The following is a 13196-nucleotide window of genomic DNA, read 5'->3' as shown; positions in this document are numbered from 1 at the left end:
ACATGGTTTCTCCTCGCTGTTGCAGTCATTTGTTGCATGTAGTTACCGGTGACATTACACTTGCCTTTCCTCACCGAACAAAGGATGATCGATGCTGTGCCACCCTGCCTGCAGCTCGCTCAACACACTGACAGAGTAGGTTAGTAATGATGCAGAGTGAAGTGACTGATAGCGAAGTGTGTGTGCTGTTAATGGAAAGTGACAGTCTCGTTTTCTTGTGGTTTTCACGGCACATGGCAGAGGTTCCAGGGGAGATGGCTACAGTCCATTTTTAGGATCATGACAATGTCATACCCTTTCATTAAAATAAATGAATCTAAGTCTGTGTATTCATTACATTTTGATATCATTAGCTTTTTATGTTCAGTCTTGAGAGCTGACTGTTGATTTGTGGACAAGGAATTGCAGCAATTGTTAGTGTGAGGCCAAGTCGCTTACCAAAAAAATGTAATTATCACCTTTTGCTTCTTGTATTCAAAGTCTTTTGTTATTTAAACTGTGAAAGCATTTTATTTTTCTTCCTTTTTATATAGGTGTCATTCTTACACGAGGACTGCAGTCAACCTGATATCTAAGACAAAGATAAATCTAGATGTTTAATAATTATAATGTTCAACATCTTGGATTTAAAGTGTGGAGGATCGCAAAAGCAGTCGTTGGTAGTCCTGACAGTTTGTCTCCACCGCGTGCATTTTTTCTGCACATTTTTCAGTCATCTGTCTCACAGGACTGACTGACATACTCTCTTATCTTCACCAACTCACCTGTCTACACAAGCACAGCTTCCGTTGTGTTTTATTTGGGTTATCAAGTCTATTTTGCCTTTTGTAATGTACAAACATTCACTGGCCACTTTGTTAGGTACAGTGGTTCAACTGCTTGTTAACGTAAATATAATCAGCTGTCACGTGGCAGCTAGTTCATTTAGACATGAAGTTCAAACTTAGCATTAGAATGGGATGATTTAAGGTACTTTGAATGTGGCGTGATTGTTGCTGATATAAAGGTTGGTCTGATTGTGTCAGAAACTACTTGGATTATCCCACACAACCGTCTCTACAGTTTTCAGAGAACAGCCCAAAAAAGTCTGGGCTAAAATGTCTAGTTGATGCCAAAAGTCAAAGGAGTATGGCCAGATTGCCTAGATCACAGGTGTCGAACTCCAGGCCTCGAGGGTCGGTGTCCTGCAGGTTTTAGATGTGTCCTTGATCCAACGCAGCTGATTTAAATGGCTAAATTAGCTCCTCAACATGTCTTAAAGTTCTCCAGAGGCCTGGTAATGAACTAATCATTTGATTCAGGTGTGTTGAAACAGGGTGAGATCTAAAACCTGCAGGATACCGGCCCTCGAGGCCTGGAGTTCGACACCCCTGGCCTAGATAGAAGGGCAACAGTAACTCTAATAACCACTCTTTATGACAGATGTATGCAGAAGAGCATCTCTAAATACATTACCTGTCAAGCCTTGAAGCGTATAGGCCAGGGGTAGGGAACCCGAGAGCCAGTGTCCTGCAGGTTTTAGGTGTGTCCTTGATCCAACACAGCTGATCTAAATGGCTAAATTACCTCTTCAACATGTCTTGAAATTCTCCAGAGGCCTGGTAATGAACTAATCATTTGATTCAGGCGTGTTGATCCAGAGTGAGATCTAAAAGCTGCAGGACACCGGCTCTCAAGGCCTGGAGTTCCCTACCCCTGGTATAGGCAGTAGCAGAAGACCACACTAGATGCCGCTCCTGTCAGCTAAGAAGAGGAATGCAAGGAATCTTCTTAGCTGACATTTCACACAAGCTAACCAGAAGTGGACAGGAAAAGACTGGAAAATGTTGCTTGGTCTGATGAAAAAAATTTGATGGGTCAGAATTTTGCATAATAAACATGTAATCACAGATCTATCCTGCCTAGTAATGGTGAAATGGTTTGGGGGATATTTGTTTTACACTCTGAGCCCCTTTATACCAACTGAACATCATTTATAGCCTACCCGAGTATTGTTGATGATCATGTTTTTTATGACCATAGTGCATCCATACTCAGATGGCTGCTTCCAGCAGAATAATGCATCATTTCTGAAATAGAGCACCTTTGGGATGTCGTGGAATGGGAGATAAATGCACAGCCAAAACATCTGCACTAACTGTGTGACTCTATTGTGTTAATTTGGACCAAAACTCTGAGGAATTTTTCCAGCACTTTGTTGAATCTATGCCATGAAGAATTAATGCACTCCAAAGGCAAATGGGGGACCAACCTTGTACTAGCAAAGCGTAACTAAAAAATGGGGCCAGTGAATACAATACTACTTGTTTAGTGGGATCTGAGGACTTCCAAAATGTCAGGTAATATACGACTCAGTAGTGGGCCTGAATGAATCTTGTGTAGACACAGATTGACCATAAAGTGACTGCAATGACTCACACAGACCATCCATTACTCGCAGTCCTGATATCCTTGCTACACCAAAGAGCCCCTAACTAGCCAATGAGTCATCATAGTGTTTAGGATTTCTGCTCTGGGGACCCAAGAATGTTAGTGAAACATTTCATAGTAACCCACTCATCCATTTTCTATTGCTTACCAACCCCTGGACAGGTTCTCAGTCTGTCGTAGGGCTAACACAGAGACAGACAAACATGTTCTCACCACTTAGTGGGGTTAGGTTAAATGGTGAATCTAACTGCTCTTTGGACTGTAGGAGGAAGCCGGAGTACCCATGCAGAAAAAACTCCACACAGGAAGGCCCCAGCCTGAACCCAGAACCTTCTTGTCTTGAAGCAACAGTGCTAACCACTGTTCCACCCAGGGGCATAATTTCCAGGGGGGTCAGGGGGGTTATGACCCCCCCCCCCCAAATAATCAGACCCAACCAATATAACCCCCCCAAGAAAATTATGAATTATCTTGCATAAATAGGCTGTTGATTTTCTTTACTCATTTCAGGTATATATAATTGAAAATATTTCCTTCAACTCTATCATGCACTAATTCCTCACAAATCTAGTTTCTATTTTTTTAGAAACAGGATCAGCTTAGTTCTCCTTCATTTATAGCAACAGTATTACTCCTACATACACAGATTCATTGACTTCTATAGTATGAGAGCAGTAGAATAAATGCATTTCATGACTCTGTGATTTCTCTCTTTGTTTCAGATGCATGTTTTCAGAGGGCTGGGATGGACAGTTTGATCCATGGTGCTGGTGACACTTAAGTCTTGGTGAGATGTCCTTGAGTGGCAACACAACCCAGTCGTCTTTGTCAGCGTCACCTTTTCCTTCGATCTTCAACAGCTCCACCCCTCCACAATCCTCAGCTTGGGAGAAAGAGCGAGCCAGCCATGAGTCTGTAAAGGACTGGCCAGGGAATGAGACCCAGCTCCTCTCAGACTTCGCCATTCTGGAGCATGATGAGCAGTGCCACATGTCTCCTGTCCTGACAGCATGCCTTGTAGCCTGGTACAGTGTTACAATGGTGCTAGGGTTGGTGGGCAACATTGGCCTCATTTGCATCATTGCCCGCCGCAGAGAAAAGGTCAATGTCACCAGCATTTTCATCTGCAACCTGTCGTTCTCTGACATTCTGGTATGTGTCTTCTGCCTCCCCTTCACTGTCATATACACAATCATGGACCACTGGGTGTTTGGCTCGCTGTTATGTCGCTTGGTGCCGTTCATCCAGTGTGTCTCTGTGAGTGTGTCAGTGCTGTCTCTTGTGTTTATCGCCTTAGAAAGGCACCAGCTTATCATTAACCCCTCTGGATGGAAACCAAGTGTTCCTCAGGCCTATATGGCGATTGTTCTCATTTGGATACTGGCCTGCTTCACCTCTTTGCCTTTCTTGGCCTTTCAGCTGCTCACAAATGAGCCCTATACCAATGTAATCCTGCCTGTGCCATCGGTACATGACCAAGATTTTCCTCATGCTTATCTCAACACATCTCCTCCTCATACATACAAAAACCTGTCTGCGCTTCAAAATTCATACCATTCCCTCTTTTCTTACGTCCCCACCTCTTCACATATGGAAGCCTGTGTGGAGCACTGGCCATCCCAGGGTCACAGGGTCGCTTACACCACGTGGCTCCTGCTGTTCCAGTACTGTGGGCCACTGTTTTTGGTCCTGCTCTGTTATGTTAGAGTTATTGTGCGGCTCCGTCACCGCAAAGAAATGTTGGACCGCGCCCGGACCCCGGAGTGCCAGCGCATGACCCACAGCCGCCGGATCAACATCATGCTGGTTGCCCTCATAACAGTCTTTGCTCTTTGCTGGCTTCCGCTCACCATCTTCAACGTGGTGTCAGACTGGAACCAGGAGGCTCTGCCTGTCTGTCACCACAACCTGCTGTTCTCCCTCTGCCACCTGCTGGCCATGTCCTCCACCTGCATTAACCCCGTCATCTACGGATTCCTCAACTCCAACTTTAGGCAAGAGGTGAGCGAGGTGCTCCTACACTGCCGCTGTTTCCCACTAGAGGAAGAGTGTGAGCAATATCCCATGTCCACTGTGCACATTGAAGTGTCCCATACCTCTGTGCCTCTAACCTGCAGGAGCAACTCTGTGTGACACTGATGCTTCAGCCTAAGGGATCCTTCTTACATAAACTGTACAGTTGTAAGACAAACTGTTGCTGTTTGTTCTTACTTTAATGTCACTAGATCCATTTTAAAAGCAGCTTAAAGATATTTATTGTAAATTTCTATGTTTAAAAAAGTTCACCACAAGTTTATGTAAAAAAAAAAAAAAAAAATCTATGTTTTGTGTTAAAGAAATATTAACTGAACTTAAACTAGGACGAAACTATACTTTTGTATGATACCAGTATGTAACATAACATGGTGCAACCAGTCAGCCCAGCAAGTCATTGAAGTCTTGTTTCCACAACTTTGGCTCAACTCAACTTTGCTATACTCAGTTTCTCATTGCCACCTCAATGTGCATGGGGTCGTTATAACAACGTCATTTTTATCTGACAAACACAACACAACGATGGAGGACATCGAGGAGGTGGTATACCTGCTGCTAAGTCTATGGCTTTTTCTCAGACTTGGAAACCACGGTGTTGGTTTTTGTTGCTGGGTTTCACCTTTCCATTTGCACCTAATGACAAACCCTAAAAAGCAAGTCGAGTCCAGTCAAACAGGTACTTGTAGAAAAAAGGCATTAGTCATTAACACATTACTATGAAACAGATTCCCAAAGTGTGGGCTGGAACCACAATAGGCTGTGAGTGTACTGCAGGTACAGAAATTCCATTAAATGGATTTATTTATATATAAAGTGAATAAAAATAATAAGATGTGGCTAGTTTGTTATATTACTTATTAATCCAACCAATTTGCTTCTCTTCTATTGAAGTTTATATCCCAATACCATACCATAGTATTTTACTTATGACTTGGCAACTTTAGCAATTTTTAGCCAAAACCCTGTTTATGTTTTTTGAATAACACTTTCAAGGAAATACATTTCTTTTTATTGTATTTTAATTGAAGTGAAAATTTAAAATGGGTGTGCCCCGTGGGATCTTCTGGTTTTTAATTGGGCTGAAGCACTCTTGACTTTGGGAATCGCTGCTATAAACAATGGTGGTGTGGAAAAAAGCAAAGCTTTTTGAGGAATTTAAAGTAGGGCTTAAAAGAAACATCACAAGTTAAAGGAATGCACAATAACCAAGAAAAAAATCTCAACACATCCACTGGTAAAATGCTGCCTGCAGAGGTGAAAATTGTAGTCAACATTTGCATAACAAAAAATACCTTTAAAGTGCAATGTTTTGTTTTGGCTTAAAGTGAAGTGTTTCATACAGTGTCTTACTATGAGCAAACTGTAACTATAAAGCCACTGAAAAAGGAGGTGCATTTAATCTTAACTGTTGCTTTTTCAGAATTTCATGCTTCATGCCATATACTATCTTACTGTATCCTGCTATTATGACATAAATCCAGCAGGTGTTAGCTAAACTGTGACTTAAAGAATTACTGCCAGTTAAACATTTTAACACTTTAAATTTATACTAGAATCATAGAACAAATCCATATTGCAGTATTATCAGCACCTACAGTGGTGACCAGAGATATAGGGAAAAAACCGAATGAAAGAGTGGAGAATCATAATAAATGCCGATATATTTATACGGCATGAGTGGTCATTTGACAGGTATCGCAATGTTTTAGAAGCACCAGTGTGGTTAGGGTTGTTCAGTTCAGGTGTCTCAATGAGCCATGAGACACCAAGAATAATCATTATTCTTTTTTTTTTTTTGCACCTGTTTTCTGTGACATGTCAAAACCTTTGCTGAGTCATATTAATTGTTTATTAAGTATAAAACATGTGTGACCATACTGTGGCCTTCAGACTCACCGGACCTCAAACCAACAAAATGCCTAAAGTAAACTTTGAAGTGATGTGGGAGGGAATGCCTCTCATAAGGATTCTGTTCATCCTTCCATACAGTTTCAGAGACTGTGAACTGTTCAGAGACTGTTTGTAACAGAGACTGTTTCAGAGACTGTGCTACCAGGCCCTAAGTATAAATGTTCATTTCATTTATCACGGAACTGCACGGTGTGCCATTTTGAGACAAATTAGACGCTAATGTTACAAACTGTTTTATGAGTGACCCCCTGCTGTTGTATTTCATGTATTTCAATACAATTCAGTTTTTTGTATTCATAGTATCAACCCTGTGAAATTTCTGTCTTAGCTTTTATGGTGAAGAAAACACTAGGTGGGTTTTGTTCTGTGATTGAAGTGACAAATAAAACTGAAACTTACTAACTTATATACATTGTTAAATTGCAGGCCTTAATTTATTTTAGCTGGGTTCAGTAAATATTAAAATGCTTGGACATCAAATGTGCATGGGCATGATTTAAATTACATCAAAATGTGTTAAATAACTTGTTTCGTTGGGGTAGTATGTTTATGTAGTTGCAGTAAGTGCCAAGTTTTGCCTGCATGTGGATTACTTAAACGTGTCTTATCTAGAGACTTACTTATGTGTGAATTAAATAAATTTATATTCCTTGAAAGCATCACAACTAATATCACAAATAAATGTCTATTTTAACTTCGACTACGTTGCCAAAAGTATTAACTCACCCCTTATGATGATTAATTTCAGGTGATCCAATCACTTTCATGGCCACAGGTGTATAAAATCAAGCACCTAGGCATGTAGACTGCTTTTACAAACATGTGTGAAAGAATCGGTCACTCTCAAGAGCTCACTGAAACTCAGCATGGTACTGTGATAGGATCCCACCTGTGCAGCAAGTCCAGCTTCTAAATATTCCACAGTCAGCTGTTAGTGGTATTATAACAAAGTGTAAGGGATTGGGAATAACAGCAACTCAGCCACAAAATGGTAGGCGACAGAGCTGGGTCAACAGACACTAAGGCACATAGTGCAAAAACGTTGCCAACTTTCTGCAGAGTCAGTCCCTACAGGCCTCTAAACTTCATGTGGCCTTAGGATTAGCTCAAAAACATTGTGTAGAGGGCTTCATGGAATGGGTTTTCATAGCTGAGCAGCTGCATCCAAGCCTTACATAACCAAGTGCAATGCAAAGTGTCAGTGTAAAACATGCCACTGGACTCTAGAGCAGTGGAGATGTGTTCTCTGGAGTGACATATCACGCTTCTTCATCTGCCAATCGGATGGTGGAGTCTGGGTTTGGCAGTTGCCAGGACAACAGTACTTGTTTGCATTGTGCCAAGTGTAAAATCTGGTTGGGGGGGGTATATGGTGTAAAGTTGTTTTTCGGGAGTTGGGGTCGGCCCCTTAGTTAAAGGAACTCTAAATGGTTCAGCATACCAAGACTTTTTGGACAATTTCATTCTCATACCTTTGTGGGAACAAATTGGTTCAACCTGGCTGCACACCAGTGCACAAAGAGAAGGATTAGCGAGTTTGGTGTGGAAGAACTTGACTGGCCTGTCCTGACCACAACCCAGCAGAGCACATTTGAGGTGAATTAGAGCAGAGGCTGCAAACCAGCACTTCTTGTCCAACATCATTGTCTGACCTTACAGATGCACTTCTGGAGTCTGCAGATTTCTGAATGTTCAGAAATCCCAATAAACACACTCCTAAACCTTAGGGAAAGCCTTCCCAGAAGAGTTGAAGGTATTATAGCTGCATCGGGGCGATCGTGGCTCAAGAGTTGGGCGTTCGCCTTGTAATCGGAAGGTTACCGGTTCGAGCCCTGGCTCGGACAGTCTCGGTCGTTGTGTCCTTGGGCAAGACACTTCACCCGTTGCCTACTGGTGGTGGTCAGAGGGCCCGGTGGCGCCAGTGTCCGGCAGCCTCGCCTCTGTCAGTGCGCCCAGGGTGGCTGTGGCTACAACGTAGCTTGCCATCACCAGTGTGTGAATGTGTGCATGAATGGGTGAATGACTGGATATGTAAAGCGCTTTGGGGTCCTTAGGGACCAGAAAAGCGCTATATAAATACAGGCCATTTACCAGGCCATTTACCAATCATATTAAACCCTATGGATTAAGAGGAGGATGTCACTAAAGTTCATAAGCATGTCAATGCAGATGAGCAAACATAGTGTAGATAATGTGTCATGAATTTATATGTAATTCACCCGCAAGCTGCTTTTTAAAACAATCTTTCTATTATTTATCGTCTTTGTTTATTGTCCTTGTTAGTTTTCCATTTTGTGATTAAATATATTAATTGTTAAAAGGATTTATTTGTTTTTTTATTTATTTCATCAAACCTATTTATTTTGGAACTATACTTACGAGTGTACAAAAACAACCAACACAATATACAAAAAAGCTGTAACTTACAAAATCTGATGGCTACTTTTTCTTTGCGCATATCAAGTAAAATTAACTGATTGTTGAATTAGTTAATTGATTTTTTTTTTAATTGGGCAGGCTAAATCGTGAGTTTTCGTCATGGAGCAAAACAGCAAGTGGCACAAACTCATACTTTGTATCTTAACTATACCGCATAACACTCGTCTTCGTTGGATTAGAAGTATATTTTCAGCGTTTGCAGAGCTTAACCGAATAAAAACTGTGATTAAAGGACACACGCAGTTAAGTAAACCCTTTGCAGGGGCCCTACCACATTCCTTTCTAGACCGGAAGTGTCGTATGTCACACAATAACCAATCATAGCTGTTTGTCCCAGAATACATCATTTCCACAAACTGCACGCGCGAACAATACAAGCAGGAGTGAGTTGTTGGTCGAAACTGTGCGATTTAAAAGTGACTGCCACGCAAAGTAAGTCAACGGCAACCTCTGAAAGTGCGTGTTTATATCTTCTTTCACGTCTTCGGACTCCTAAAAGTCACAGCAAGTGAAATGCATGTGTCAGCGGAAGTATGAATCATAGACGGCCACCATGGTTAGCTTCGCGAGTTTAGCATCAAAATGCAGCCTAACGGTTTTGTTAACATTATTGGCATTCATTCATACACTTTGATAAGTGTTAAATTTAACGACTCTGCCCTATATGTTTTACGTTACACAGTAATTAATGTCATACCCATATGTTTGATAACCTGCCTTGAGTCAATTTCACTAATAGGTGGTTTAGTTAGCTAACAGTAAAATTAAGCGTTTTAATAATTTGATTTAAATTACGAGTTAGTACAAAGGTTAGAAGTCGTCATATATTTTGTATGTACCTCGCACAGAGAGTATATTCATAATAATTTGCAGTGCTGTGGTATTCGTTACAAGTTTAAGCATGTAACCCCAGCAAGCGTCTGTGCCTTGAGTAATTTATCAAGAAGTGCTTGGGGTAATTGAATAATTGATTTGACACAATATTACTACGCAGCTCGCTTGTTATTCTCAATTCGAACAAAGTTGTCAGGATCTGATACCCTAAACTCAGACAAAACTGAGGGTTGTTATTTTTGACCCTAAAAATCTGATAAACATGGTGTCTAACCAGATATGTTGGCCTCCAGAGACATTGTGAGGAACCTAGGAGTCATTTTTGACTTGGTGTGCACATAAAACAAATGTGTTGGACTGGTTACTTTCATCTGCGCAGTGTCTCTAAAATGAGAAACATCCTGTTGCATATTGATGCTGAAAAACTAGTTCATGCATTCATTACTTATTGGACTATTGTGATTTGTTATTAGCAAGTCGCTCCAAAAGTTCCCTAAAATTCCTACAGTTAACCCAAAATACTGCAGCAAGAGTACTAAAAGGGATATAATTTTCATTGGCTCCCTGTTAAATTCAGAATTTAATTTCAAATCCTTTTCTGTCATATCTTAAGAGTGTTTCCCTTTCATTTGGATTTAGAGTTATGCAGAAAATCTATATCATAACCGCAAACCTCTATTAACCCTACACCGTAACCTCCCATGCCGTTTAGTCATGGTGGGCTGCGTCAACTCGATATCTCGTGATTTGCACATCTCCCGAGATATGTGGAAAATTATGGTGTAGGGTTTAAGGGGGTTTCTGGTTACAGTTAAAGTTATTACATAGATTTGTAGCAGAAGTCTAAATCAGGGATCAGAGTGTAAACTAGACGGCTTACTGGTGATGCCTAGAGTTTCTAAAAGTAGAATGAGAAGCAGAGGCTTAAGCTTTCACTCTTCTCTTCTGTGGAACCAGCTGCCAGTTTGCATTTGGGAGACAGACACCATTGTACTTTTAAGGTTGGGCTAAAAAAATGATTAAGCTTATAGCTATGACTGGATCAGGTAACCCTGAACCATCCCTTACTTATGCTGCTCAGACTGCCGCAGTACTATTAATGCTATTTATATAGTTAAATAATCAGTTACATAATGTATTCCTGATTTGTAGCTTTGATTTCAACACTTGACACACTTGAATGATTGACTGTCATTGATACATTTCTGATGTAGTATGGACCAGGATGAACAATTTCCTTGTGTTTCCTTGTGTCACAGTAAGAATGTCTTTGGACTGATGAAGCTAATCTTTTAATTTAAAAAAATGTCAAAAATTTTTTTCAGCTAATAAGATAGTCATGTGACTCGGTATTGTAAATAATATAAATCAGCCAGTTTTCTTGTCCTTAAAAGTGTCACAGGATAAAATTCATGCGGTCTGCTAGGTCACAAGCTCACAGTATGTTTTTTTTTATTCTCTAGTTTCTGTGTTTCGGAGGGAGGTAAAGAGGCCAGTAATGACCACAACGACCAACTCTTCAGTTCTTAAAGGTATTGCACATCTTGGTGTTATTGCAATAGATCCAGGCTGAGGTTTATGACTATGGGTTTAAGTGTGCAACTCTGTTCAATGTGTCTGCAGATGTTGTTGCCTATGTTGATGTGTGGTCAGCCGACAAAACAGGAAACTACTCAAAACCATTTGTTCAGCAGCTCCTGGAAATGGGAGCTCAGGTGAGATATTATTTTCACTTTATTGTGTTTGTTGTTTTTACAGGCTGTTTAAATAAAGTTGGGTCCATGCGTCTTTAGACAACAAGACGATTTTTGGATTATTGCCTGTCAAGATATGATTTATGTGCAGACTTTCAGTTTTCAGTCAAGAGGTTTAAGTATTGTATTTACTGATTAGGAATCACAGCCGGTGTCCAATTACTTTTCATTTACAAATATATTTTCAGAGACTCCAAAGGAATTTTAAATATCAGGAATCTGTTTAACACTATAAAACTATTGTTGCTTGTTTGTGGGTTTCTCTGTCTTCAGTTTTGTATTTAATACTTGAAAATCATGGCCTAGTGAGATGTGTGTGAATGGCTTGGCCATTGAAGAATGTCCCATTTCTATGCCTAGAGAAACTTTTGGGTTGCTTTTGCAGTATGCTTTGGGTCATTATTCATTTGCACTATAAAGTGCTATCTGATCAGTTTTACAGCATTTGGCTGAATTCAAGCAGATTACATCTTGGTACAGATTATAGCTAAGTACACTTTTACTTTCACACACAATTCATCCTACTACATCTACCAGCAGTCACATCATCAGTAACCACTGATGATGGTTGCTGATAATGTAAGCCACTTGGTACCCACTGGCAACCATACACGCCCATCCTGTAACATTGCCTCTAAATGGGTTGGTATGCTTTGGATCATAACCCGTTCCTTAATTTTGGTTTCATTTGTCCAAAGATTCCGTTTTTCCTGAAATGTGACAGCTCTTTCAGATATTTTTGGGTAAAGCCTTATGCTGACCTTCTTGTTCTCAAGTGTTTTCATTCATGAAGACATCAAAAAGAAGATATTTCTTAACCATGAAAATAATTCTGTCATGATCCACACTAGTCGTTTTCTGTGGCTGGTCAGACCTTTCAATAAGCTGGCCAGTGCATTTCTTCCCTTTAAGAATTTACCAGAATATTCATTTTTCCATTTGTGTGGGGGTTTTTTTTGTTTGTTTTGCCTGCATTATTTGCATCAACATCTGTTTGGGCCTCATATTTAGATTTCCTGTAAGCAGCTAATTCAACCATTGAATCAACTCCAGATCTTCTATCTGCTTCATTTATCATTAAGTAACAAGGAAACAGGCCTCAACCTAGGCATGAAATTGCCTGTCAATCAGTTGTCCCATTACTTTTGAGCCTCTGAGAAATGGATACTATATAGAAATATATATGACAACAATTTTATCAAACCCATTGAATTGAAGCTGAATGTCTGCGCTTCACATCTTGATTGTGTGATTGTTAAAATCCACTGTGGAGATGTACAGAGCAAAAGCTTTGAAAAATTCATTGTCATTGTCCAAATTCTTGGAGACCTAATGTATATGCTTGCTGTAGATATATGCAAACTGATTACCCTTGTTTTACAGGTATCAAAAACCTTCAATAAGCAAGTCACACATGTAGTCTTCAAAAATGGTCGTCCAGCGACGTGGAGAAAAGCCAAAAAAAGTAATGTGCATCTCGTCACTGTTCTCTGGATAGGAAGGTAAGAATTACACTCAAGAGGTTAGTAGTTTTGAATTTAAGGGTCCATCATGTTTTGTTTTTTGTTTGTTTTTGGGTTTTTTGTTGTTGTTGTTATTGTGCTTTCATGAAACTTTTTAAGATGTTGTGTGCCTTTTCTTATTTTTTTGTGAAATGATGTTCAGATGTTATGATGATGGCGTGCGTGTGGATGAGGAGTTATTTGCAGCGTCAAATGATGAAAGCAGTCCTGTGCTGAAGAACAAGAAAGTGAGTGAGATGCACCTTGATGATTATTTTGATCTTATTGTAAG

General features: G+C 40.2%; 2 protein-coding genes across 6 annotated transcripts in view; both read left to right on the top strand.

Annotated features, from left to right (window-relative positions):
- Nucleotides 1-3222: 3222 nt before the first annotated feature.
- On the top strand, nt 3223-4563 carry npy4r (neuropeptide Y receptor Y4). The gene is made up of 2 exons (XM_031742916.1): nt 3223-3893; nt 4011-4563. Exons 1-2 carry the CDS (start codon nt 3223-3225, stop codon nt 4561-4563), a joined length of 1224 nt encoding a protein of 407 aa, XP_031598776.1.
- Nucleotides 4564-9152: 4589 nt separating this feature from the next.
- The window catches only part of mcph1 (microcephalin 1), a 35959-nt gene continuing 31915 nt past the window's right edge, over nt 9153-13196 (top strand). For 4 of the 5 annotated variants that reach the window (XM_031742937.2, XM_031742935.2, XM_039621507.1 and 1 more), the window contains exons 1-5: nt 9153-9246; nt 11112-11180; nt 11272-11363; nt 12786-12904; nt 13068-13152. In XM_031742937.2, coding sequence (XP_031598797.1) covers nt 11147-11180; nt 11272-11363; nt 12786-12904; nt 13068-13152 — 330 coding nt within the window. In that variant the 5' untranslated portion in view covers nt 9153-9246; nt 11112-11146. Of the gene's footprint in view, nt 9271-11111; nt 11181-11271; nt 11364-12785; nt 12905-13067; nt 13153-13196 lie in introns of all 5 variants that reach the window. The other variant, XM_031742936.2, reaches the window with a different exon arrangement.

Source organism: Oreochromis aureus, linkage group 13 (genome assembly GCF_013358895.1).
Source record: "Oreochromis aureus strain Israel breed Guangdong linkage group 13, ZZ_aureus, whole genome shotgun sequence".
NCBI lineage: Eukaryota > Metazoa > Chordata > Actinopteri > Cichliformes > Cichlidae > Oreochromis > Oreochromis aureus.
The sequence above is the reverse complement of the archived record's forward strand: the minus strand, read 5'-3'. Positions and strand labels throughout refer to the sequence as shown.